Source organism: Puma concolor, chromosome C1 (assembly GCF_028749965.1).
Source record: "Puma concolor isolate L17-30 chromosome C1, mPumCon1.1.hap2, whole genome shotgun sequence".
Classification (NCBI taxonomy): domain Eukaryota; kingdom Metazoa; phylum Chordata; class Mammalia; order Carnivora; family Felidae; genus Puma; species Puma concolor.
Genome location: NC_141674.1, coordinates 51,678,570 through 51,706,174, shown reverse-complemented (window position 1 = coordinate 51,706,174; position 27,605 = coordinate 51,678,570). Strand labels below are relative to the sequence as shown.

Sequence of the window (27,605 nt, the reverse complement as noted above, 5' to 3'; positions counted from 1 at the left end):
ATAATATAATGACTCAACAATTGTATACATTACTCAGTGTTCATCACAATAAGTGTATTCTTAATCTCCTTCACCTATTTCACCCAACTCCCCCCTCCCCACCCACCTCCCTTCTGGGAACCATCAGTTTGTTCTCTGTATTTAATTCTGGTTTTTTTGGTCTCTTTTTTACTTTGTTCATTTGTTTTGTTTTCTTAATTTCCACATATGAGTGAACTCATATGAGTGAACTCACTGTTTGCTTCTTCCCAATGTTAGCCCTTTTATGCCAAAAACAAAACCCCATTATCTCAGTGTCCCTGATGATTTTATATTTCCTGTTTCTGACCCTTTTGAAAATGGAATCAAAATTAAAAACTTCTCAAGGCACCTGGGTGGCTCAGTCAGTTAAGTGTTCGACTTCGACTCAGGTCATGATCTTGCAGTTCATGAGCTCGAGCCCTGTGTCGGGCTCTGTGCTGGCAGCTCAGAGCCTGGAGCCTGCTTCGGATTCTGTGGCTCCCTCTCTGTCTACCCGTTACCTGCTCACACTCTGTCTCTCTCTCAAAAATAAATAAACATTAAAAAAATATTTTTTTTAAAGAGTGCTGTGAGGACTCAATGAGTTAAGCATGTGAACTACTTGAAATACTACCTGGCACATTATAAATACTCAATAAATGTTAGCTGTTATCATTACAAGACATTTACAAGGCTTTAGAAAATTGCTGATAAATGAGATGCCAAAATAAGTCAACCAAAAATAAAAGCCTTGATAATGACATATTCTCACACACATTCTTGCCTTCTCTGTCTTACACACACACACACATACACACACGCACACACATACTCCTACACACAAAACCAAGCACAGACGTACAGTAGAAAAAAAGCCAGGAGTAAAGTGAGACACAGTCTTGGTTTAAATTACAGCTGTGCCATTTAATACCTGTGTGACATTGGACAAATTATTTAACTTCTCTAAGCTCCTGTTTCATACTCATAAGATACTTGAATCAAACTTGTAGGCTTGCTGTGAGAATTAAAGAATTAAAGGCACTTCACAAAGAGCTTAGCATGATGCCTAACACAAAGAAGGCATTCATTAAGTGACATAAATTGTTAAAAGAAAATATATAATTATTAAAAGGATGGGCATATGTAGAAACTCAAAAACATCAAAATAAGTCAATAATTTCAGAAATTAGAACATCCTTAAGAATTGGAAAATCTGGAAGCACCTGGGTGGCTCAGTTGATTAAGGATCTGACTTCAGTTCAGGTCATGATCTCATAGTTCATGGGTCTGAGCCCTGCATTGGGCTCTGTGCTGACAGCTCAGAGCCGAGAGCCTGCTACAGATTCTGTGTCTCCCTCTCTCTCTGCCCCTCCCCTGCTCACACTCTGTGTCTCCATCAAAAATGAATAAATGTTAAAAAAAAATTTTTTTTTTAAAGAATTCAAAAATCTGGGGCGCCTGGGGCAATGGTTAAGCCTCCATCTCTTGATTTCAGCTCAGGTCATGATCTCACAGTTCATGGGATAGAGCCTCATATCTGGCTCTGCACTGACAGAGCAGAGCCTGCTTGGGATTCTCTCTCTCTTCTCTCTCTCTGCCCCTCCCCCAATCATGCTCACTCTCTCTCAAAATAAATAAACTTAAAAAAAAAAAAAAGAATTGGAAAATCTACCATTTTCAGGTTAACCAAGGTGATACTTTAAATTATTTGCATACACTTCTTTTTCTCAATCTTTTTCATTTAACTTATTTATTTAAATTCAAGTTAGTCAGTATAGTATTGGTTTCAGGAGTAGAACCCAGTGATTCATCACTTACATATAACAACCAGTGCTCATCCCAACAAGTGCCCTCCTTAATGCCCAGCATCCGTTTGCCCATTCCCTTACCCACTTCCCCTCCAGCAACCCTCAGTTTGTTCTCTGCATTTAAGAGTCTCTTATGGTTTGCCTCCCTCTCTGTTTTTATCTAGTTTTTCCTTCCCTTCCCCTATGTTCATCTGTTTTGTTTCTTAAATTCCACATATGAGTGAATTCATACAGTATTTGTCTTTCTCTGACCGCCTTATTTCGTTTAGCATTAATATACTCTAGTTCCATCCATGTTGTTACAAATGGCAAAATTTCATTCTTTTTGATTGCCAGATAGTATTCCACAGTGTATATATACCATCTTCTTTATTCATTCATCAGTTGATGGACATTTGGGCCCTTTCTATACTTTGGCTATTGTTGATAGTGCTGCTATAAACATTAGGGTGCATGTGCCCCTTCGAATCAGCATTTTTGTATCCTTTGGATAAATACCTAGTAAATTGCTGGGTCATAGGGTAGTTCTATCTTTAATTTTTGGAGAAACCTCCATACTGTTTTCCAGAGTGGCTGTACCAGTTTGCATTCCCACCAGCAGTGCAAAAGTGTTCCCCTTTCTCTGCATCCTTGCCAACATCTGTGGTTTCCTGAGTTGTTCATCTTAACCATTCTGACAGGTGTGAGGTGGTATCTTATTGTGGTTTTGATTTGTATTTCCCTGATGATGAGTGATACTGAGCATCTTTTCATGTGTTTGCTAGCCATCTGGATGTCTTCTTTGGAAAAATGTCCATTCATATTAGCATTACTTTAAAGTTATCATCAGAAAACTTGATAAAAAATATTATGATATCAATTCAAATAATATTTAACTAACACTCATAAGTCTAAAACTGTGAGGGATATAACAAAAGGGGTCATGATTCTCATCCTCAAAGAGTTTACTAGAAACCCAAACCATATGGCAGTACATTATGTGTTACATAAAATACAGGTTCTTAAAAGAAATATGCCAAAACAGAGGCATAAAAAGTAGAATGGTCAATTGGTTAAGGGTCTGACTCTTGATTTCAGCTCAGATCATGATCTCGTAATTCATGAGTTCAAGCCCCACATGAGACTCTGTGCTGACAGTGTGGAACCTCCTTGGGATCCTCTGTCTCTCTTCTCTCTCTGCCCCTTCCTTACTCACTCTCTGTCAAAAATAAATAAAACATTAAGAAAAAAAGTTGGGGTACTGGGGTGGCTTAGTCTGTTAGGCATCCGACTTCAGCTCTAGTCGTGATCTCATGGTTCGTGGGTTCGAGCCCTGCATCGGGCTCTGTGCTGACAGCTCAGAGCCCAGAATCTGCTTTGGATTCTGTGTCTCCCTCCCTCTCTGCCCCTCCCCTACTCGTTCTCTCTCTCTCTCTCTCTTTCTCTCTCTCAAAAATAAGTAAACATTAAAGTTTTTTAAAAAAATTATTAAGATGGTATAGGGCACCTGGGTGGCTCAGTTGGTTAAGCATCCAACTCTTGATTTCGGCTCAGGTCATAATCTCACAGTTCATGGGATCAAGCTCTATGCTGACATCGGGCTCCATGATGACAGCACAGATCCTGCTTGGGATTCTCCCTCCCTCTCTCTCTGCCTTTTCTCGCTCTTGCACACATACATGCACACTTAATAATTTTTCAGTGTACATACAGTTCAGTGGTTTCAAATACATTCACAATGTTGTGCTAATAAAATTACCACCATTTATCTCCAGAACTCTTCATCTCTCTCTCTCAAAATAAATAAATAAATAAATATAAAAAAATTATTAAGAAGGTAAATTCTGTTATTATTTTACCACAATAAAAAAGAAGTAAAAAACAAAAAAAAATATGCCAAAAGTAGATTGATCTGGAAATAAAACAATGAAAACTGTTACACAATGAAGGAATACAAAGATTTTTAAATGGGTTACAAATTTAGCACTTACCTTCATATTTAAAATGGTAACATTTTCCAAGCAACAATACAGGGGAATTTCTACTAAAATATGTCTTTGTTTTCAACACCCAACCTAAACAAGAAAAGAGAAAAACAGTTTTGCAATTAAAGGATTTCAGGCTAAAAGTGTAGCATTTTATTTTATTTTATTTCAAATCATCAATTCTAAACTATGAACATGCAGTTTTTTGCAAGAATGCAAAATATATGGACAATGAACTGAAAATACAGGTCGTTTATGCTACCTTCAAATACAGTTAAGTATTTTAAACACATTCCATCATGTAAAGAACATGAGAAAGAAAAGAACTTAATTTTAATTTATTTTCAAACAGGTCACAATGTTCTTTTTTTCCCCACAATGATCTTATGGTATAAAACTTAAAAGGTACAAATTCTGGAGACACCTCAGTGGCTTAGTTGGTTGAGTGTCCAACTCTTGACTTTGGCTCAGGTCGTGATCTCAGGGCTGTGGGATCAAGCCCCACATCAGGCTCCACGCTGAGTGTGGAGCCTGCCTGGGACTCTCTCTCTTTCTCCCTCTGCCCCTTTCCCCTATGCGCACTCTCTTTTTTCTCTCAAGTAAAAATTAAAGATTACAAAAAAATAAAATAAAATAACAGTATAGGAGTGCCTTAGGTGGCTTAGTCAGTTGAGCATCTGACTTCAGCTCAGGTCATGATCTTGCAGTTCATGAGTTCGAGGCTGCTTAGGGCTCACTGCTGTCAGTGCAGAGCCTGCTTGGGATCCTCTTTCCCCCCCTCTCTCTCTCTGACCCTCCTCACTTGTGCGCACATGCACACTCTCTCTCTCTCAAAAATAAATAAATATTTTTAAAAAAACAAAAGTTACTTTAAAAAAAAAACAGTACAAATTCTACTCCAGTTTCTCTGACATTAACTTCTTTTTCCCACATGCAACAAATGTTACCAATTTCTTGTCTTTCCTTCCATTTTAGATAATTAAAATATTTAAAGTAATTGAGTATTCCAATGAAGTAATTTACGGAAAAGGTAACACAGTCCACTACTGCTTGTGATAAATGTGAATCCCTGAAGTTTCCTAGGTAAATGTATAACCCCATCATTTCAGCCACCTGAGGATGTCTGAAAATAGTGAATAGAGCTTTCAGAGATCCTCATTTCCGTTTCCACCTCCAAATCCCCAATTCCCAACTACATTTGCAAATTCTTTAAGTTTTATTCCTGCGAAACTATAGCATCTATCCTCTTGGTTTTTTTATGATGCCATTAATAGTTCTTAATTTCCTGAGAAAAACACTTGCCCATTATATTCCTGAGTATTCCTAAGTATATGAAATTCCTGACTGCTAAGGATAGACTTAAAAGCAGCTCCTAACATGCAAGAGCATATAAACAGAAAGAATCTGAAATTGGGAGCCAACAGACTTAGGTCTACTCTTAAGTAGACTATCTGTCATTTACATTGAAAAGTTTTTAGAAAATGTAAAATAAGTGACTTTTTACAAAAGTGCTCCCCAAAGTACTTTAATACAAATGAATACAAAAAAGAAATAGAAATATGTATTCATAATAAAGATGATGCAAGTATTTGAATTTGCTAGAGAAAAGAAAGAATCGCAAATAAATCTATGAATCGGGTTTTCCTTTACTTGGATTGCTGCAGTACTCTCCAAAACGGTTTCTGTGTCATCAGTTTTTCCTCATTCTAGCATATGCCACATGTCACTGCCAAATTAATCTCCCCATGGCTCAGCTTTGAATAGGTAACTCTTCTGCTCAAAAACCATCCTCAGTGACTCATTACTTAACAGATTAATTATGAACTTCTCAGTGATACTAAAGACATTCCAAAATATGATACAAATTACATTTACAGTCATCTTTTCCACTACTTTTCACCTATACTCAAAGTGGGCTTTGCTGTTTGGCTCATACTATCCCATGACAAAAATATCCTCCCCAATATGAGCCTATCTACTTCTTACAGCTTGTGTGTGTGTGTGTGTGTGTGTGTGTGTGTGTGTGTGTGTGTTTGCAGAGCGAATGAGTGTGAGCCAGGGAGGAGCAGAGGGAGGAAGGGAAGAGAATCTTAAGCAGGTTCCACACCCTCCTGTGTGCACTTCTAAGCCAGTTTTTCTTTTTCCCACCTGGCTCTGATGCTCTTCTCTGAACTCCAGTGGGAAAATGGTATTTACTGATCCTATTCTATACCAGGAACTAGGCTAGGCACCTTACAAACATTATCTCTTAGAATTGTTAGTACTGTACCAGAATGATTCTAACCCCCAAATAGTAATAACCCCCTCCCCCTCTAAAGGCAATATTTCTAAAGCAAATTCTAAGAACTTCACAAAAAAAACTTCAAATAAAAGGAAACAATCTTCAAGGAGGAACTTCTCTTTCTCCCTATGCTCTAGCCTCTGCCTACCCCCTCTTACCATTCACCAATCCTTCCTCAAGAAAAGAGAAGTTATGAATCTGATTCTTAAGAGCCTGGGGCATTGCAAGGATCCACATTTTACTTGAGCACAGATTTACAGTGCTTTAAAGCTCAACCATGACTCATATGGTGCATACTCTCTCACTCTTACACTTCCTGTGCAAATCCTGGCAGGACCTAACCCTCATAATAGACTGACTTATTTTAATACTCCATGATGCTAGGTACATAAGAAAGCTCAGGACTTCTCATAAGGCCCAGCCATTTTCCTCTCTTTTTCCACAGGCATGTCAAAGCTGAATTAGGCCAGTATGCCAAATGACTAGTCTATAGAATATTCTTTTTTTCTTTTAATTATTTGGTTTTAGTTGACCAGTTTTCATTTTATCTTTATAAAAGTATTGTAAGAAACACAACTACCTCTACCCTAGCTTGTTGATGCTGAACCAGGATACCATGGCACACAGACAAAAAATGAAGGATATAAAATCCATAGAGACATGGGATAACAGAGCCTGGAGTATAGGAAGGAGCCATGAATAAAAGTATATTAATAAGTTCTTCTTATACATATTGAAAAATATATATTCACCAGAATTCTTCATACTGAAGAATATATTATTTTGTATCTTAATCTCCCCTACTGTTTACCTTTAAGTCTCAGTTTATAGCAGAGGGAGGTGGGACAGAGACAAATGTCATTATGATTTCAAATGAAAACTAATTAAATAAAACTAAGTAAGTTAAGAAAAGTAAGTAAATTTGGCAAACAAGCCATTAAATAAATTGAAACGGGGCAGTGACTGTCTGTGAGGGGTGAGCATTGACCAGAAGGAAGCTTGAAGAAACTTTTTGGGGTGAAGGAAATTTTTTTTTTCTTTTAATATAATTTATTGTCAAGTTAGCTAACATACAGTGTATACAGTGTGCTCTTGGTTTCAGGGGTAGATTCCCATGATTCATCACTTAAATACAACACCCAGTGCTCATCATAACAAGTGCCCTCCTTAATTCCCATCACCCATTTAGCCCATCCCTCCACCCACTTCCCCTCCAGCAACCTTCAGTTTGTTCTGTATATTTAAGAGTCTCTTATGGTTTGCCTCCCTCTCTGTTTTTATCTTATGAAACAACTTTTTTCTTGTATCACACAGTTCTGTGGATTGACTGGGCTCAACAGAGCAGTTTTCCTGCTAAGTCTAACGTAGTGGAAATCAGATGGAGGGGCTCAACTGAGACACTGAATTGGCTGATGTTTTCTCTCTTAGATCATCTCAGGGCCTTTCTTCATCATGTGGTCTCTCCATGTGATTTTCTCCAGCAGAGTACCTAAAGTGGTGACATAACAGTTCAGAGCTCCAAATCAGAGCAAGCAGAAGTTGCCTCTTAATGGCCAGGCCTAGAATTGACACAGCCTCATTTCCTCTCATTCTATTGGTTAATATGAGGCACAGTCCAGCCCAGATTCAATGAGAAAAGAGACAACACAAGTATGATTAAAGATCCTTACTAAGGACGATCTTTGGAGAATAGCAATCATAAACAGAATGTTACAAAAAACCTATAGTCCATTAAGTCAGCTACCTGAAAACCACAAAGCTTTAAAAGATCCAAACAAGCCAAAGAATGTAGAAATAACAGATGATAATTATTTTTGGGAGGATCTGAAACACCCAGAAGAAGGATGGTTTACATATTAACCATTTTAAAAAAGGAAGTCAAGTTTACACACCTCATGAAGTCAGGTAAATAAAAGGAGAGAGGGGAGAAGAAAGCAAAAATTAAGCAGTTTTTCAAGAAAGTAAGATCCAGAGTCTTTTAAATCTTAAGTGCTATGCCATTTCTAGTTCCATCTTCATCATTTCATAATATTGACATTGAAAAAAATAATCCTAAATTATGTTCACTATATTCAGAGAAGAGCAAGACTGAGGAACAGGGAGGCTGGATTTGAATACCACCAGTTTCATGACTTATTACCTAGATATGTGACCACAAATATGTTAATCTCAGTTTTCTAATTAAAAAAAAAAAATCTCAGGAAGATATCCATCTCAGAAAGATATGAGATTTAAATAAGGTACATAAATCATCTACAAAATGCTAGGGAACCTGGGTGGCTCAGTCTGTTAAGCCTCTGTCTTCAGCTCAGGTCATGATCTTGCAGTTCATGGGTTCGAGCCCCGTGTTGGGCTCTGTGCTGACAGTTGAGCCTGGAGCCTGCTTCAGATTCTGTCTCCCTCTTTCTGCCCCTCCCCCAATCATGGTCTGTCTCTCTCAAAAATAAATAAACATTTAAAAAAAATTTTTTTTAATGCTAGTAAATGCTCAATCAATCTTAGTCCTTCCTGTACCACCCATACTACACAAACTCTAAGCAAGAAAAATACAGAAAACATTTTAGAGAGATTTTCAACCAATAAAATCAAACAAAAATACTAGTCCATAACTTGAAGCTATCTAGAACACTTAGTCACCTTAAACCATCTGTTCTTCAGAGATTAGAAATTACCATAATTTTATGATGGCCACTTAAGTATCTAGATAAGGAAAACAACACATATGTAAATAATAGTTTAACAATTCCTAGGATACTGATAAACTGGGTTATTCTAGGAGCACCTAGGTCTTAAGCTTAAGACTTTGGCTCAGGTCATGAGCTCATGATTCTTGAATTCAAGCCCCACATCAGGCTCTACACTGACAGCACTCAGAGCCTGCTTCAGATTCTCTGCCTCCTTCTTCCTCTGCCACTCCCCTGCTCACACTCTCTCTCTCTCTCTGTCTCTCTCAAAAATAAATAAACATTTAAAAATAAAAGTGATTTGTATTTAAAAAAATAGTAAAATAAAAATGGGTTATCTAGTGCCTGTATGACAATTTTCAACTTACAAATGAAATCTTCATCACATAACCTATTCACCAAATTAAATGGCTTAAAAAGAACATAAGCCTCTATTTGCAGATGACATGATCTTTACATACAGAAAATCCAAAAGAATCACAAAAAAAAAAAAACTATTAGAGCTAATAAAGTAGAACATCAAGCTTACAAGACACAAGATAAAATTACAAAAAGCAACTGTATTTCTATATACTGGCAACAAATAAACTTAAAGAAAGAAAACAATTCACTTTAAAATAGCATCAAAAAGAATAAACTACTTAGGAATAACTTTAACAAAAAAGGAAATAAATACTTTCCTAAATACTTAGGAAAAACTTTAACAAGCTTTATAAGTAGAAAACGACAAACCATGATTGAAACAAAAAATTACAAACCTAAATATAAGGAAACATATCCCATGTCCATGGATTGGAAAGTTTAATATGGCAATACTGTACAAGTGATCTACAGATTCACTAAAATCTCTATCAAAATCCCAACTGGATTTCTTGCAGAAATTGTTAAGATGATCAAAAATTCATCCAAAATAGCCAAAATAATCTTGGAAAAGAAGAACAGAGTTGAAGGAATCACACTTTCCAATTTTGTAATTTTACAGAAAGCTAAAGTAATTAAGAGAGTGTTGCACTGGCACACAGATGGATGTGTACATACATGGAATTGAACTGGAAGTCCATAAATAAACCTTTACATCTGTGGTCAACTGATTTAGACAAGGGAATCAAGACCATTCAGTGGAGAAAGAACAGTCTTTTCAAAAAATGGTGCTGGGACAACTAGATAGACACATACAAAAATGAAGTTGGACTTCTACCTCACATCGCATGCAAAAATTAACTCAAAATGGATCAAAGACCTAAATATGAGAGCTAAATTAATAAAATTCTTGGGGTTCCTGGGTGGCTCAGTCAGGTAAGCGTCTGACCTTTGATTGTGGCTCAGGTAATGATCCCAGGATCCCTCATCAGGCTCCACACTTAGTGTGGAGCTTAAGATTCTCTCTCTCTCCCTCTGCCCCTCTCCCCAACTCATGCTCGCTTTCTCTCTCTCCCTAGAAAAAGGTTTTTTTAATTAAAAAAATAAAACTCTTAAGAAACACAGGTATAAATCTTCATGATTCTGATTTACACAACAGTTTCTCTAATTTGATATCACAAGCACAAACAACCAAAGAAAAAATAAGTCAACTGGATTTCATCAAAATTTGAAGGTTTTGTGCTCTAGTGGACACTATCAAGAAAGTAAAAAGACAACACCAAAATGGGAGAAAGTATTTGTAAATCATATATTTGCTAAGGGATTTCTATCTAGAACATATAAAGAACTCATAAAGCTCAAAAATAAAAAGACAAATAACCCAATTAAAAAATACACAAAGGATTTAAATAGATATTTCTCCAAAGAATATATACAAATAGTAAGTATATGGAAGGTTGCTTAATATCATTATTCATCAAGGAAATGCAAATCAAACTCACTGAGATAGTTCGTACCCACTGGAATGGCTCCAATAAAAAAGATGGACAATAAAAAGTGCTGTTGACGATGTGGAGAAATTCAAACCCTCAAACATTGCTGATAGGAATGTAAAATGGTACAGCCACCTTAGAAAACAGCTTGGTACTTTTTCAAAAAGTTAAAATTAGAGTTAATGTATTATCCAGCAATTCTACTCTTAGGTATATACCCAAGAGAACTGAACGCATATGTTCACACAAAAACTTTTACACAATGTTCATAGCAGCAATATTCATATTAGCCAAAAATTCAAAAACAACCCAAATGTCCATCAAATAATAAATGGGTAAAGAAAATGTAGTATGGCCATACAATTAAATATTATTCAGTCATATAAAGGAATGAAGTACTGATACATACATGCTACAATATGGATGAATTTTGAAAACATTATGCTAAGCGAAAGGAGTCAGACAGAAAAGGCCACAAGTTGCATAATGCCATTTATATGAAATGTCCAGAACAGTCAAATCCATAGAGACAGTAAATAGACTGGTGATTGCCAGGGGCTAGAGAAGAGGTGGGGAGGAACAGGGAGTAGATGCTAATCGGTACAGGGTTGCATTTTGGGGTGATAAAGGTGTTCTGGGATTAGCTAGTGATGATGTTGTACAATCTTATACTAAAAACCACTGAATCATAAAAGGATGATTTTTTTAGTATATTATACTCAATTTTTAAGAAATCAGTGCTCATAGTCTTCAAAATGCAATGTTTTATTATCAAGTTGTAACTGTCTAACATGGGCTTTAGCTGGCCATGCTTTCCAGTGAGCAGGAGCCAACTGTCCATTGTGTTTTACCTGAATTTGCATTATTATTTTTTTAATTTTATTTTTGTGTTTTCTTCTTTTTTTTTTAATTTACATCCAAGTTAGTTAGCATATAGTGCAACAATGATTTCAGGAGTAGATTCCTTAGTGCCCCTTACCCATTTAGCCCATCCCTGTCCCCCCACAACCCCTCCAGTAACCCTCAGTTTGTTCTCCATATTTATGAGTCTCTTATGTTTTGTACTCCTCCCTATTTTTATATTATTTTTGTTTCCTTCCCTCATGTTCATCTGTTTTGTCTCTTAAAGTCCTCATATGAGTGAAGTCATATGATATTTGTCTTTCTCTGACTGACTAATTTCACTTAGCATAATACCCTCCAGTTCCATCTACATAGTTGCAAATAGCAAGATTTCATTCTTTTTGATTGCCGAGGAATACTCCATTGTATATAAATATCACATCTTCTTTATTCATTCATCCATCGATGGACATCTGGGATCTTTCCATACTTTGGCTATTGTTGATAGTGCTGCTATAAACATTGGGGTGCATGTGTCCCTTTGAAATAGCACACCTATATCCCTTGGATAAATACCTAGTAGTACAATTGCTGGGTCATAGGGTAGTTCTATTTTTAGCTTTTTGAGGAACCTCCATATTGTTTTTTCAGAATGGGTGCACCAGCTTGCATTCCCACCAACAATGCAAAAGAGATCCTCTTTCCCCACATCCTTGCCAACATCTGTTGTTGCAATGTTAGCCATTCTGACAGGTGTAAGGTGGTATCTCATTGTGATTTGGATTTGTATTTCCCTGATGAGGAGTGATGTTGAGCATTTTTTCACGTGTCGGTTGGCCATCTGGATGTCTTCTTTGGAGAAGTGTCTATTCATGTGTTTTGCCCATTTCTTCACTGGATTATTTGGTTTTTGGGTGTTGAGTTTGATAAGTTCTTTATAGATTTTGGATATTAATCGTTTATCTGATATGTCATTTGCAAATATCTTCTGTTCTGTTGGTTGCCTTTTAGTTTTGCTGATTGTTTCCTTCCTTGTGCAGAAGATGTTTATTTTGATGAAGTCCCAGTAGTTCATTTTTGCTTTTGTTTCCCTAGCCTCCAGAGACGTGTTGAGTAAGAAGTTGCTGAGGCCAAGATCAAAAAGGTTTTTGCCTGCTTTCTCCTCAAGGATTTTGATGGCTTCCTGTCTTACATTTAGGTCTTTCATCCATTTTGAGTTTATGTATGGTGTAAGAAAGTGGTCCAGGTTCATTCTTCTGTATGTCGCTGTCCAGTTTTCCCAGCACCACTTGCTGAAGAGACTGTCTTTATTCCATTGGATATTCTTTCCTGCTTTGTCAAAGATTAGTTGGCCATACGTTTGTAGGTCCATTTCTGGGTTCTCTATTCTGTTCCATTGATCTGAGTGTCTGTTCTTCTGCCAGTACCATACTGTCTTGATGATTACAGCTTTGTAGTATAGCTTAAAGTCCGGGATTGTGATGCCTCCTGCTTTGGTTTTGTTTTTCAAGATTGCTTTGGCTATTCGGGGTCTTTTCTGGTTCCATACAAATTTTAGGATTTGTTCTAGCTCTGTGAAGAATGCTGGTGTTGTTTTGATAGGGATTGCATTGAATACGTAGATTGCTTTGGGTAGTATCGACATTTCAACAATATTTGTTCTTCCTATCTAGGAGCATGGAATCTTTTTCCATTTTTTTGTGTCTTCTTCAATTTCTTTCATAAGCTTTCTATAGTTTTCAGTGTATAGATTTTTCACCTCTTTGGTTAGATTTATTCCTAGGTATTTTATGGGTTTTGGTGCAATTGTAAATGGGATCAATTCCTTGATTTCTCTTTCTGTTGCTTCATTGTTGGTGTATAAGAATGCAACTGATTTCTGTGCGTTGATTTTATATCCTGCAACTTTGCTGAAATCATGAATCAATTCTAGCAGTTTTTTGGTGGCATCTTTAGGGTTTTCCATTTAGAGTATCATGTCATCTGTGAAGAGTGAAAATTTGACCTCCTCCTGGCCGATTTGGATGCCTTTTATTTCTTTGTGTTGTCTGATTGCAGAGGCTAAGACTTCCAATACTACGTTGAATGACAGTGACAAGAGTGGACATCCCTGTCTTGTTTCTGACCTTAGGGGGAAAGCTCTCAGTTTTTCCCCATTGAGGATGATATTAGAGTTGGGTCGTTCATATATGGCTTTTATGATCTCGAGGTATGATCCTTCTATCCCTACTTTCTTGAGGGTTTTTATCAAGAAAGGATGCTGTATTTTGTCAAATGCCTTCTCTGCATCTATTGAGAGGATCATATGGTTCTTGTCCTTTCTTTTATTGATGTGATGAATCAAATTTATTGTGGATATTGAACCAGCCCTGCATCCCAGGTATAAATCCCACTTGCTTGTGGTGAATAATTTTTTTAATGTATTGTTGGATCCAGTTGGCTAATATCTTGTTGAGGATTTTTGCATCTATGTTCATCAGGGAAATTGGTATAATTCTCCTTTTTAGTGGGGTCTCTGTCTGGTTTTGGAATCAAGGTAATGCTGGCTTCATAGAAAGAGTTTGGAAGTTTTCCTTCCATTTCTATTTTTTGGAACAACTTCAAGAGAATAGGTGTTAACTCTTCTTAAATGTTTGGTAGAATTCCCCTGGAAAGCCATCTGGCCCTGGACGTTTGTTTTTTGGCAGATTTTTGATTACTAATTCGACTTCCTTACTGGTTATGTGTCTGTTCAAATTTTCTATTTCTTCCTGTTTCAGTTTTGGTAGTGTATATGTTTCTAGGAATTTATCCATTTCTTCCAGATTGCCCATTTTATTGGCATATAATTGCTCATAATATTTTTTTATTATTGTTTTTATTTCTGCTGTTTTGGTTGTGATCTCTCCCCTTTCATTCTTGATTTTATTTATTTGGGTCCTTGCCTTTTTCTTTTTGATCAAACTGGCTAGTGGTTTATCAATTTTGTTAATTCTTTCAAAGAACCATCTTCTGGTTTCATTGATCTGTTCTACTGTTTTTTTAGTTTTGATAGCATTAATTTCTGCTCTAATCTTTATTATTTCCTGTCTTCTGCTGCTTTGGGGTTTTATTTGCTGTTCTTTTTCCAGCTCTTTAAGGGGTAAGGTTAGGTTGTGTATCTGAGATCTTTCTTCCCTCTTTAGGAAGGCCTGGATTGCTATATACTTTCCTCTTATGACTGCCTTAGCTGCGGTCCAGAGGTTTTGGGTTGTGGTGTTATCATTTTCATTGGCTTCCATATACTTTTTAATTTCCTCTTTAACTTCTTGGTTAGCTCATTCATTCTTTAGTAGGATGTTCTTCAGTCTCCAAGTATTTGTTACCTTTCCAAATTTTTTCTTTCAAGTTTAATAGTGTTGTGTTCTGAAAATATGTAGTGTATGATCTCGATTTTTTTGTACTTGCTGAGGACTGATTTGTGTCCCAGTATGTGGTCTATTCTGGAGAACATTCCATGTGCACTGGAGAAGAATGTATATTCTGCTGCTTTAGGATGAAATGTTCTGAATACATCTGTTAAGTCCATCTGGTCCAGAGTGTCATTCAAAGCCATTGTTTCCTTGATTTTTTGATTAGATGATCTGTCCACTGCTGTGAGTAGGGTGTTGGAAGTCTCCTATTATGGTATTACTATCAATTCGTTTCTTTATGTTTGTGATTCATTGATTTATATATTTGGGTGCTCCCACATTTGGCACATAAATATTTACAATTGTTAGGTCTTCTTGGTGGATAGACCCCTTAATTATGATATAATGCCCTTCTGCATCTCTTGATACAGTCTTTATTTTAAAGTCTAGACTGTCTGATATAAGTATGGCTACTCCAGCTCTCTTTTGTTGACCATTAGCATGATAGATGGTTCTCCATCCCCTTACTTTCAATCTGAAGGTGTCTTTAGGTCTAAAGTGGGTCTCTTAAACAGCATAGAGATGGATCTTGTTTTCTTATTCATTCTGTTACCTATGTCTTTTGATTGGAGCATTGAGTCCATTGACGTTTAGAATGAGTACTGAAAGATATGAATTTATTGCCATTATGTTGCTTGTAGAGTTGGAGTTTCTGGTCCTTTCTAATCTTTGTTGCTTTTGGTATTTATTTATATTTTCATCTTTTCTCCCCTCAGAGAGTCCCCCTTAAAATTTCTTGCAGGGCTGGTTTAGTGGTCACAAACTCCTGTAATTTTTGTTTGTCTGGGAAACTTTTTAATCTCTCCTTCTATTTTGAATGACAGCCTTGCTGGATAAAGAATTCTTGGCTGCATAGTTTTCTGATTCAGCACATTGAATATATCCTGCCACTCCTTTCTGGCCTGCCAAGTTTCTGTGGATAGGTCTGCTGCAAACCTGATCTGTCTTCCCTTGCAGGTTAAGGACTTTTTTTCCCCTTGCTACTTTCAGGATTCTCTCCTTGCCTGAGTATTTTGTGAATTTGGCTATGATATGCCTTGTTGATGGTCGGTTTTTGTTGAATCTAATGGGAGTCTTCTGCGCTTCCTGGATTTTGATGTCTGTGTCTTTCCCCAGGTTAGGAAAGTTGTCCGCTATGATTTGCTCACATAACCCTTCTACCCCTATTTCTCTCTTCCTCTTCTGGGACCCCTATGATTCTGATGTTGTTCCTTTTTTTTTTTTTTTTTAACTAAAATAGTTGACAATTTTATTTTCACATTTCATGACACAAATGGAAATTACTTTTTTTTTTTTTGTCCCACTACTCCCTTGCAAAAACTATTCTCTGTTTGATAGGAAGGGGGAGCAAGTCTTCCTTGTCATGCTGTTAGAAAACACCCAGAGTCACAGCACCATGATCTCCTGGTGAAGTAGAACAAGTAATATAAAATGGATATAAAGAGGTTCCTGTCTCTCCTTATCTGTCTGGTCGAGTCATTCCTGGCCGAGTGGGTACCATCATGGGACGGGTGGGAGGTCTCATCATTGGGGGCCCAGGCATCATTGGCATGTGGCCTCCCATAGGCGGCCTCATTCCAGGAGCAGGTCTCACTGGCATCATCCCAGGAGGAGGAGGGCCCATCATTGGCATCATGGGAGGGCCCCCCATATGGGATGCTGGCATCATACCAGGGCGAGGAGGACCCGGGAGACTAGGGGGAGATGGAATCATTGCCCCTTCAGGAGGAGGAACAGAGAATGGAGTAGGAGGAATCTTTCCTTGCTGAAATGCAGCAGTTGTTTTGTCGATCAGGCTCTGGGCTTGCTCTTCCATCCATTTCTGATAGTAGTCTTTCACATTCTCTTTGTGTTTCCTACCACTGCAGTGTGTCTTTCTCACAGATGGAGAGTCATGGGTGAGGTATGTGTTGCAGTAGTCACAATAAAACTTAGGCATGTTGCTTTGCAGACTGTTGGCCACTCCGTGATGTTGTTCCTTTTTAATGAGTCACTGATTTCTCTAATTCTTAAATCTTGCTCTTTTGCCTTAATCTCCCTCTTTTTTTCTGCTTCATTATTCTCCATAAGTTTGTCCTCTCTATCACTGATTCTCTGTTCTGCCTCATCCATCCTTGCTGCCATGGCATCCATTCGTGATTGCAGCTAAGTTATAGCATTTTTTATTTAATCCTGACTAGTTTTTACTTCTTTTATCTCCGCAGAAAGGGATTCTAATCTATTTTCAACTCCAGCTAGTATTCTTATTATTGTGATTCTAAATTCTGTTTCAGACATCTCGCTTGTATCTGTGTTGGTTAAGTCCCTGGCTATCGTTTCTTCCCGTTCTTTCTTTTGGGGCGAATTCCTTCGTTTCATCATTTTGAAAGGAGAAAAGGAATTAATGAAGTAGAAAAAATTAAAATTAAAAAAAATTAAAATTAAAAAAATATTAAAATTAAAAAGACACACACCAAAAAAATCGAATAAATGATGCTAGATCCTAGGTGTGTTTTGGTCTGGGTGTTGAAAGTGGCTCCATAGATTAGAGAAAAAAGGAGGGAGGGAAGAAAAAAAAAAAGCAAATTGTTTGAAAATTTTAAAAACTGGGTACACTGAAGTAGAGTAAAATGAAATGATGGAAGTAAAATAGAATTTGAAAAAATTTACACAAAAGTAAAGAATATAGTAGAAAAAATTAAATAAAAACATTTGTAATAAAAATTAAAAATAAAAATGAATTTTTTCTCTTTCTGTATTCAAGAAAAAGAAAAGAAACTAAAAAGAGAAAAAAGAAAAAATATCATTTGAAAATTTGAAAAAGTGAATACACTGAAGTAGACTAAAATAAAATGATGGAAGTGAAATAGAATTTGAAAAAATTTACACAAAAGCAAAAAAACAGGAAAAGAATTTAAAGAAAAATATTTTTAATAAAAATTGAACATAAAAATGATTTTTTTCTTTCTGTATTCAAGAAAAAGAAATGAAAAAGAGAAGAAAAAAAATTTTTTAAAAAAGAAAATTGAATAGTTGGACATGCTAACAGACTGAAATACGACTGAAATTACTTCATTTTCCCCTAGAAGTTTATTTCCATAAACTAAGCAGGCAGTGAGACTTGTGTTCTTGAAGAGCAAGGTTGACCCAGTTGGGCGGGGCTTAGTGTAACAGCTCTGTTCTCCACTAGATGGCGTTGCTAGCCTACTGGGGTGGATTGTTGTGGCGTTTGCAGGTGCATATGTGCATGCATGGGAGCAGTGAAAGTGGCGTCAGGCAGCTACCCAGTCTCTAGTATAGGAATTGTTCTCCCTGATCAACAATCACACACCCCTCCTTTGTCTTCAGCTTTTGTCCACTCCCCGCTTTTATACAGTCCATGACCAAACCCCAGGTAGTACCTCTCTCCCGAGTTTTGTCTCAGATGTGGCTGTTTTCCCTGGCCCTTTAATTCTGAGGGACTGCAGCTTTAACCCGTTCCACCCCTCTGCGGAGGGTCTCACCGAGCAATGGTCGGGTGCCAGCTGCGCCCAGGAATGTTCACGGGACCGTGCTGCTGCCGATGCCTAGAGACTGCAGCCAGGTGCCAGCCCGCCCCAGAAAAAGTTCGTGAGATAGTGTAGCAGCAGCATTTCAGGGATTACGGAAAATCACAATACATCTGGCACCAGTCTTCACCCTTAACGACCTTGTTCCAGCACCAGCGAATGTGGCCATTCTCTGGGGTCTGCTGGGACCAGGTGACCTCACAGCCTCCACCAAATGTCCTTCTAGCAATGGAACCACTTCTCCCAGTGTGGCCTGAGAACCTCCTGGACCCCACTCTGCTCCTGGGGATTTGCCCTTCCCACCAGAGCCACCACCAGGTATTGAGCTGTGGAGTTTCAGGCTCTGCGCTCCCGTTTACAGTCTTAATGGAATTTAAACCCTCCCCTGTCTCCTTTCTCATTTCTCCCTTTTTAGTTTAGTCCCTGCAGCTGTCCAATTTTCACGTTCCAGCTGATTTTGGGGAGGGGTGCTTTTCCTGTATTCTCCGCTACCCCCCCCCACCAGCTCCATCCTCTCTCCCCAAGCAAAAGTGGCTCCCTGCCCTCCGTGGCTTCTCTCTCCCCCAGTTCACCTCTCCGCGCCATGTACCCGCTGAATTCTGTGGTTCAGGTTGTGCAGATTGTTGTGTTAATCCTCAGATCAGTTTTCTAGGTGTGCAGGATGGTTTAGTGTTGGTCTGGTTGTATTTCATGGACGCGAGATACACAAAAAACTTCCATGCTGTTCTGCCATCTTGGCTCCCCTACCTGAATCTGCATTATAAAGGGAGTTTTTTAAATGTTATCATTCCTATTTTATGGATCTGAACTTCTTCCTGGTTGAAGCTGGTTCTGCTGAGTATTTCTCCATCTTTGAAAGCTTCTTCTTCTCCAAATTGTTTCTAGTCCAAGGTGGGCTTTAAAATCACCATATGATCCTTAATGGCTTTGTTCACAAACCCAAGGTTAAACACAAGGGTCTGAGAGAAATTCACAGGTATTGGTGTGTGAACATATCTGCTTGGTGTGTTCAAAGGTTTATTTTGCTTGCTTCCTAGTTTATACATACAGTTGCCTAAAACTGAGTCTGAAAACCTGAGGTATTATCATCACCTAAATAAATTCTTTTTGCTTCTGAATGTTTAAAGGAAAAAGGACCACACAGTATGCCTAAGTTTCTAGGCAATGTTTATGATGATATTTGGCTCTTTCTTCTGAATATGTTCTTATTTACATTCCTTACAGGTATATTTCATTCAAGAGAACCTCAACCAATTTTCAATGACTTTATAAGGCAGATGATATACATCTTCAAATATTTCCTTGGATTTATATAATTTTTAAATCATGACACTTACTATATTTCATGTTGTTCCAAGCAGATATAAATTTAGTTTTTAGCTTGTCAACTTCATCTGTTCCTGTGGCCTCCATATTCAAATTCTAAAGAAAAAGCCATCACTTGATTGCATTCTTCTGTAAAGTTTAATCTTTTGACTAAAAGAAAAAAATTAAAGAAATATCAGTAATGAATATATATCATATGGTGCAATACCTGCTAAAGTTACTTAACTGATTATATACAACTTGAACTACAAATGAGCAAACCAGTTTCTCATTTTCCATAACAGAATACAATATATTCTATAAATATTTTAATTACAGAAACATTTAATACCAAATATACAATAAAAATTATCATACAAAACCAAACAATAATTTCCTCCAGGTGCTCACAATTAAGAACAATGAATTAGCTTAGTAAAACGACTCAGCTTTGGTGCTTGTGAGACTATTCAACTTGTTTTATTTATTATAGAGAAGATGGTTTTAAATCTTGTAAGAAATGACAGCTATCTTCAGAATGGAGGCTTTAAGTCACTATTCTAATTAAGTCACTACTTTCATATAAAACCGAATTGTTTTGTTTTTTAAGGCATTTCCTACATTTCCTTCCTATCTCAATACTGCAGCATTTAAAACAATAGCTTAAATTTACAACGGAAAATGTTTTCTTACTTTAAAATAAGAATAAATGTACCTTGTAAGTACTTGCTTTATAACTGACTTGAGGGAAAGGTGAGATGTGTGATATAATCTGAAAAAGGAACAAATTATACTTTAACATGCTTGTGCTTATTTACAATAATTCACAGGTTTACTTTTCAAGAAAACAATGCTGCACAGAACAGTGCTCTTTTAGGGTAATAAATATCTCCTCAAAAGTATTGATACATTTATTTCTCTAACAGTAGATGTTCCATTTTATAACATGTACTAAAAGCTACTCATTATACAGTGGAGTCAGGAGAAAGCATGGTCCATTGGAAAAATTTTAAAAGCCAATGTGACTAGACATGGATAGTCCAGAAAAGGCACTTGAGATGTAGCCAAAGGTTTGACATGGGCTAGAGCACACAGGGCCTTGTAGACCATGTTAAGAATGTTGTTCTTTATCCAAAGAAAAACTGGTTTCAAACAGAAATATCAGAATCTGACTCTATGGGCTTGATTCTAAGACCAGCACAAAGAATAGACTGAAAAGGGACAAGAGTACAGAATTAGAGTTTCCTAGGATTGTACAGGACTAGGAAAGAGATGATAATAGCCTGGGCTGGAACAGTAAAGAGGGAGGGAAACAGACATATAAGAAAATATGTCACAACTTCAATGTCTTGGCAATTAAATGAATATAGAAGGCAAGAAAAACAGATATGCCAACAGATATACCCATGTTCCTGGCTTGTGAAACTAAATAAATGGTGATAATCATTGAAATAGGGAACATTAGAAAGGATCTGGCTAGAGGAGGAAGATCACAAATTTGATTTATATGTAGTTTGAGATGCCTCTGAGAGATACATGATTCTCTATCAAACATTTATTTAATTATTCAATAAATCATTGCCAGGTACTGTTTAAGGCAGTGCAGATACAGCTTAGGACTAAAGCAGTGAAATACTTCCTCTCATGGAGCTTACATTCGAACTATATTCTAGAGAGGCCAACTAGGCAGCTGGATATATAGATCAGGAGCTTAGAGAGTGAGAGCTATTAATTTGAGCATTGCTGATGTATAAATGAAAAGTAGAGCTACAAACACGTTCCTCAAGGACTTTGCCATGATTATGTTTACACTCTCAGCCTTGAGAATGATATTTAAGGCCCCTCAAGAAATTATGTCTGCCCTCTTTCTTAGCTGCCTCTCTTGCCATTCCTTCACATGTACCATATACTGAAGCCATTTTTAATATTAATATGAAAGCTTTCTATTGGACATGCTATCTGATACTTCACACCTTTCATGTGCTGTTCCCTTCACCTAGAATGTCTTCCTGCTCACTCTCACTTTTTAACTACCTTATTATCTTGAGTCCCTAAGACCCAGCTTAAGTTTCACCTCCTCTTATAAGACTTGTAAGGTTTCTCCCCACTTCTGTATCTCAAATTAGATGGGTCCCTGCTCTTAGCTCCTACAGGATCCTATGTCTTCCTCTATCACAGGACTCATCATACTGAATTGTTATTACTTCTTACCTCTTCCACTAGATGGTCAACTTTCTGGGTATCCGTAAGCTCTGCCTGGCATGTGACTGGTTCTCAAAATGTTTATTAAATGAATCAGTGTACTGATAAATTAATAAATATAGGTATATCACTAGTAGCACTTCTACAAGCTGTAAACCTCTGTCAATTGAACATTTTTTCACTAACAACTAGAATATAGAAAAGGAAAGAAAAATTTTCCTTCAGAAAATTGCATAATTTAACAAAATTTGGAAAAGCAAGAAGAAAGGTTTATAAAATGTGCATCCACATGATGGAATGCATGTCCATTAAAAATGTCTTCAGAAAGTTTGTGAAAATGAGAAACACTGCAGAATCTAAAACTTTATGCATCATACGGTACTGGCTGGGGAAGGGACAGGGGAAGAGTTAGAAAGAAGCACATCAAAAATTGACAAGTTTCTCTGGATGTAAAATTGTGTGTGGATGGTTATTTACTTATTTATTTAGAGTGGAGGAGGGGCAGAGAGAAGGCTCCAAACCGTGAGACCATGACCTGATCCAAAATCAAGGGTCAGACACTTAGGGTGCCTGGGTGGTTCAGTCATTAAGCATCTGACTTTGGCTCAAGTCATGATCTCAAGGTTCATGAGTTCAAGTCCCACTTAGGGTGAGCGCATGCCCCACTTCAGGTGAACACAAGCCCTGCTTTGGGTAAAAACAGTCCCTATTCGGATGAGCCCTGCTTCTCTCTCTCCCTCTCTTTTTTTAAATTTTTTTTAATGTTTGTTTATTTTTGAAGGAGAAAGAGACACGGCGTGAGTGGGAGTGGGGCAGAGAGAGAGGGAGACACAGAATCTGAAGCAGGCTCCAGTCTCTGAGCTGTCAGCACAGAGCCCGATGCAGAGCTCAAACTCATTAGCTGTGAGATCATGACCTGAGCCAAAGTTGGACGCTTAACTGACTGAGCCACCCAGGTGCCCCTATCTCTCTCCCCCTCCCCCCTCCCCGTCTCTCTCTCTCTGTCCCTTGTGGGATTCTTTCTCTCTCTGCCCCTCACTCCCTTGCACTCTCTCCCTCCCTCTCTCTCAAAAAAAAAAAAAAAACAAAAACAAAAATAAAAGAGACACTTAACCGACTGAGCCACCCAAGCACTCCTCTGTGTGGTTATTTTTATGCCACTATTGTCCACCTTTTCAAATCTTATACAAAGAACATATGTAATTTTTAGAATTTAAAATTTTTATTGTTAAAAAGCCACCAACCATGAATCTTCTAAATTCAAATGTTTAAAATAAGATAACGTACATACATGTATTTTCTTTCTGAGTCAGAAAGAAAGTAGACCATGGGGAAGACTTTGGTTCAAATAGTTCACAACACTGGTTACCAGGGATACTCTGGATAGTCTTTGGCAAGAATGTAAAATTAATGCCTTAAAGTGGGTGGGGGGAACATGAAGACAAAGTGAGACATTTTGTATGAGGTAAGTCTGTATCTTAGATAATCACTCCTAAATAAATTAGTAAAAAATAAATAGCCAAGGTAAGATGCTGTGACAGATTCAGAAATTAATGAGAAACTTTCAAACCTAAAGGAACTTAGAGCAGAATAAATTGTGAAGTTGTTCTTTTATTATTTTTCCTCAAAATTCCTGCTACTATAGATTATTCACTCAGAATAACTATACCCCCAAATGTGAAACATTTGAAACATTTTTGGAACATATCCTTGACTTATCCTATAAGAATACTTTTATTGTCACCATACAGAGGGTAGATGAGAATAATTAAGTTATTATTATAAGGTCAAACTCGTTAAGCTGTTGCTGGTTTAATAATTTGGTATACAGATGACCCTTGAACAATATACAATGCAGGGGCTGGGTGCTGACCCCTGTTTAGTAGAAATCCATGTATAATTTTTTACTCCCCCAAAATGTAACTACTAATAGCCTGCTGTCAACCAAAAGCCTTACCAATAACATAAACAGTTGAATTAATACACACTTTGTATGTCACATGCACTATATACTATATTCTTACATAAAGCTAGAAAAAAATGTTAATAAAAAATCAAAGAGAAAATAAATTTATAATACTGTACTGTATTTACCAAAAAAAAAAAATACATGTATAAGTGGACCTATGCCTTTCAAACCTGTGTTGTTCAAGAGTCAATGGTAGTTACTTTCATGTAACTAAAACTGAATTCCAATCTTCTATAAAGACAGAAACCCACTTTATATCCATTAAAAAAATTAAATGGATGTTTCTAAGAATACTAACTTTAGAGCAGAGAAGATTTTGGAAGATGATCCCTTGAACCATATTGGAAAGTAGTATAAATCAAAATGCTATAAAAAGGGAATAATCAGATCTGACTCCAAAGGCAAAGACAACAAAAACAAAAACAAACAACTGGGACTACATCAAACTATAAAGCTTTTGTACAGTGAAGGAAACCATCAACCAAAATGTTAAGACAACCTACTGAATGGGGGCGCCTGGGTGGCTCAGTCAGTTAAGCATCCGACTTTGGCTCAGGTCATGATATCTCATGGTTTGCAGGCTTAAGCCCCACGTTGCGCTCTGTGCTGACAACTCAGAGCCTGGAGCCTGCTTCGGGTTCTGTGTCTCCCTCTCTCTCTGCCCTTCCCCTGATCATGCTCTGTCCCTGTCTGTCTTAAAAATAAATAGACATTAAAAAAATTGTTTTTAAAAAGACAACCTAGGGGCGCCTGGGTGGCTCGGTCTGTTAAGCGTCCAACTTCGGCTCAGGTCATGATCTCACGGTCCGTGGGTTCAAGCCCTGCATCAGGCTCTGTGCTGACAGCTCAGAGCCTGGAGCCTGTTTCGGATTCTGTGTCTCCCTCTCTCTGTGACCCTCCCCCATTCATGCTCTGTCTCTCTCTGTCTCAAAAATAAATAAACGTTAAAAAAAAAAAAATAAAAAAAAAAAAAAGACAACCTACTGAATGGGAGAAAATGTTTGCAAATCATATATCCAATAAAGGGTATATATCAAAAATATATTAAAAACTCATACAACTTAATAACAAAATATCAAACAATTGGATTAAAAACGTGTAAAGGATCGGAATGGACATTTTTCCAAAGACACACAGATGGCTAACAAGCACATGAACATCACTCATCATCAAAAAAATGCAAATCAAAACCACAATGAGATATCACCTCATTCCTGTCAAAATGGCTATTATCAAAAAGACAAGAAATAGCAGGTGTTGGTGAGTACATGGAGAAAAGGGACCCTTGTGCATTGCTGGTGGGAATGTAAACTGGTTCAGCCACTTTGGAAAACAGTATACAGGTTCACCAAAACATTAAAAAAAAAGAAATACCATATGATTCAACAATTCCATTTCTGAGTATCCAAGGAAAACTAAAATACTAACTGAAGATATATACACCTGTATGCTCGCTGCAGAATTATTTAGAATAGCCAAGACACAAAAGCAACGTAAGTGTCCATCAATGGATGAATGGATAAAGAAGTCACACACACACACACACACACACACACACACACACACAGGAATACTATTTAACCATAAAAAAGGAAAATCTTGCCATTTGCAACAACATCGATGGACCTTGTGGGTATTTTGCAAAGTGAAATAAGTTAGAGAAAGACGCAATCAGTATGATTGCACTTACATGTGGAATCTAAACAAACAAACAAACAAACAAACAAACAAAACTCATAGAGAAAACAGTAGTTGCCAAAGAGTAGGAGGTGTGGGTGTAAGCAAAATGAGTGAGGGGGATTAAGAATTACAAACTTCCAGTTACAAAATAAATATCCAATGGGGATATAATGAACAGCATTCGTGGCTATAGTCAATAACATGGTATTGTATACTTGAAAGTTGCTAAGAGTAAATCTTAAAAGTTCTCATCATAAGAAAAACAAATTTGTAACTTTGTATGGTGACAGACAACTAGCCTTATGGTGGTGATTATTTTCCAAAGTGTTAAATCAATGTTGTACAACCTGAAACTATATATGTCAATATTTCAATTAGTAAAAATGGAATATTCAAAGACCTCCTATAAGTCAATAACAAAATGAGTAGAATAATACACAAAAGACTTGAACAGGAACTTTCTATTTATAAATGGATGACACTTATGATTTTATAAGTGGATGACCAAATGGTCAATATGCCTAAAAAAGGTCTTTAAAAAGGAAAACATGTATTGAAAACAGAATGAGATTGTGTTACAAACACACCAGATTGGCTAAATCTTAAAAAGTCAGTAAACTACAAGTGTTAGAGAGATGTATAAGGAACTCATACACTACTGGTGTGGTTAAAAATTAATGAAACCACTTTGCAAAAATGTTTGGCAATATCTATTAAAGCTGAACATACTCATAGCCTCTGACCCAGAAACTGCACTTCTAGGAATATACCAAACAGAAATGCATACACGTATTCAATAAAGCGTATGTGTAAACCTGTTCATAACAGTATTCTTCTTTTTTTTTTCAAATTTCTATTTAAATTCTAGTTAGTTAATAGCAGTACTATTCTTAATAGCTCCAAGCTACAACTCAAATGTCCATCAACTGTGAAATGGATATATTGTGGTATATATTTTTTTCAGTATGTAAAAAACACTCTCAAAAATACTCTCAAAAGACAGAGTCTCATGAGCAGGGGAGGGACAGAGAGACAGGGAGACATAGGATCCAAAGCAGGCTCTGTGCTGACAGCAAAGAGTCCCAATGCAGGGCTTGAACTTATGAACCATGAGATCATGACCTAAACTGACACTTAACCAACTGAGCCACCCAGATGCCCCAAAGGTACATTTTTTACATGGAATGTTATATAGCATTGAGAATGAATGAGCTACAACTATATCAACAATGTGAATAAATCTTGCTAACATAATACTGAGCTAAAGAAGCCAAACAACACACACACACACACACACACACACACACACACACACACACATATGAATCCCTTTCTAAAAGTTCAAAAATAGGCATAACTAATCTATGATATTAGAAGTCAGATTCAAGATTACCTTCAGAAAAGGGGAAAGAGGAAGGAGTGACCAAGAGGAGACACAAGGGTAAGCTTTGGGGTGCTAATGTTCTATTAAAATCTTTATGGTGAAATTACAGGTATGATCACTTTGTGATAACAGAGCTATCCATTTATTATTATTTATTATTTGTGTATTTTTCTAACTTTCTTAAAAGTTTATTTATTTTGAGAGAGAGAAAGAGAGGGAGAGCGTGAGCAAGGGAAGGGCAGAGAGGCAGAGAGAGAATCCCAAGCAAGCTCCACACTGACAGCACAGAGCCTGACATGGGCTCAAACTCACAACCATGAGATCATGACCTGAGCCAAAATCAAGAGTTGGATGCTTAACCGACTAAGCCACCCAGGCACCCCTGTGCACTTTTCTGTATGTATATTATGCTTCAGTAAAAATGTCTATTAAACAATTACTTTGCCAACGTGGAACAGATGGCTTTTCTTTGCCTTCAGAGGGGAGTCCTGAGAAGAGTACACCAAATACAGTAGTCCAGCCTAGAATGCAAAATCTGAATTTAGCATGGGGAAACATCACTCTAACCCCAGATGAGGAACAATGTATTTCAAAACGGGAGGGAGAATTATATTCTTCAAAAATGTCAGTGTCGTGTGAGACAAAGAAAGGCTTGGAATCTCTCCACATCAAAG

At 37.2% G+C, this 27,605-nt stretch overlaps 1 protein-coding gene and 1 pseudogene across 6 annotated transcripts in view; both read right to left on the bottom strand.

Annotated features, from left to right (window-relative positions):
* Positions 1–27,605, bottom strand: part of ATG4C (autophagy related 4C cysteine peptidase) — a 91,551-nt gene that overhangs the window by 47,239 nt on the left and 16,707 nt on the right. For 5 of the 6 annotated variants that reach the window (XR_015254754.1, XM_086717183.1, XM_086717186.1 and 2 more), the window contains 3 exons: positions 20,412–20,468; positions 19,729–19,867; positions 3,779–3,862 (listed from right to left, as the gene is read on the bottom strand). Coding sequence is in view for 5 of the 6 variants with exons in the window: in XM_086717183.1 (XP_086573309.1) it covers positions 3,779–3,862; positions 19,729–19,804 (160 nt within the window). In the remaining variant the exon portion in view is untranslated. The remainder of the gene's footprint in view (positions 1–3,778; positions 3,863–19,728; positions 19,868–20,411; positions 20,469–27,605) is intronic. The other variant, XM_025935260.2, reaches the window with a different exon arrangement.
* On the bottom strand, positions 16,112–17,103 carry LOC147578070 (U1 small nuclear ribonucleoprotein C pseudogene; annotated as a pseudogene).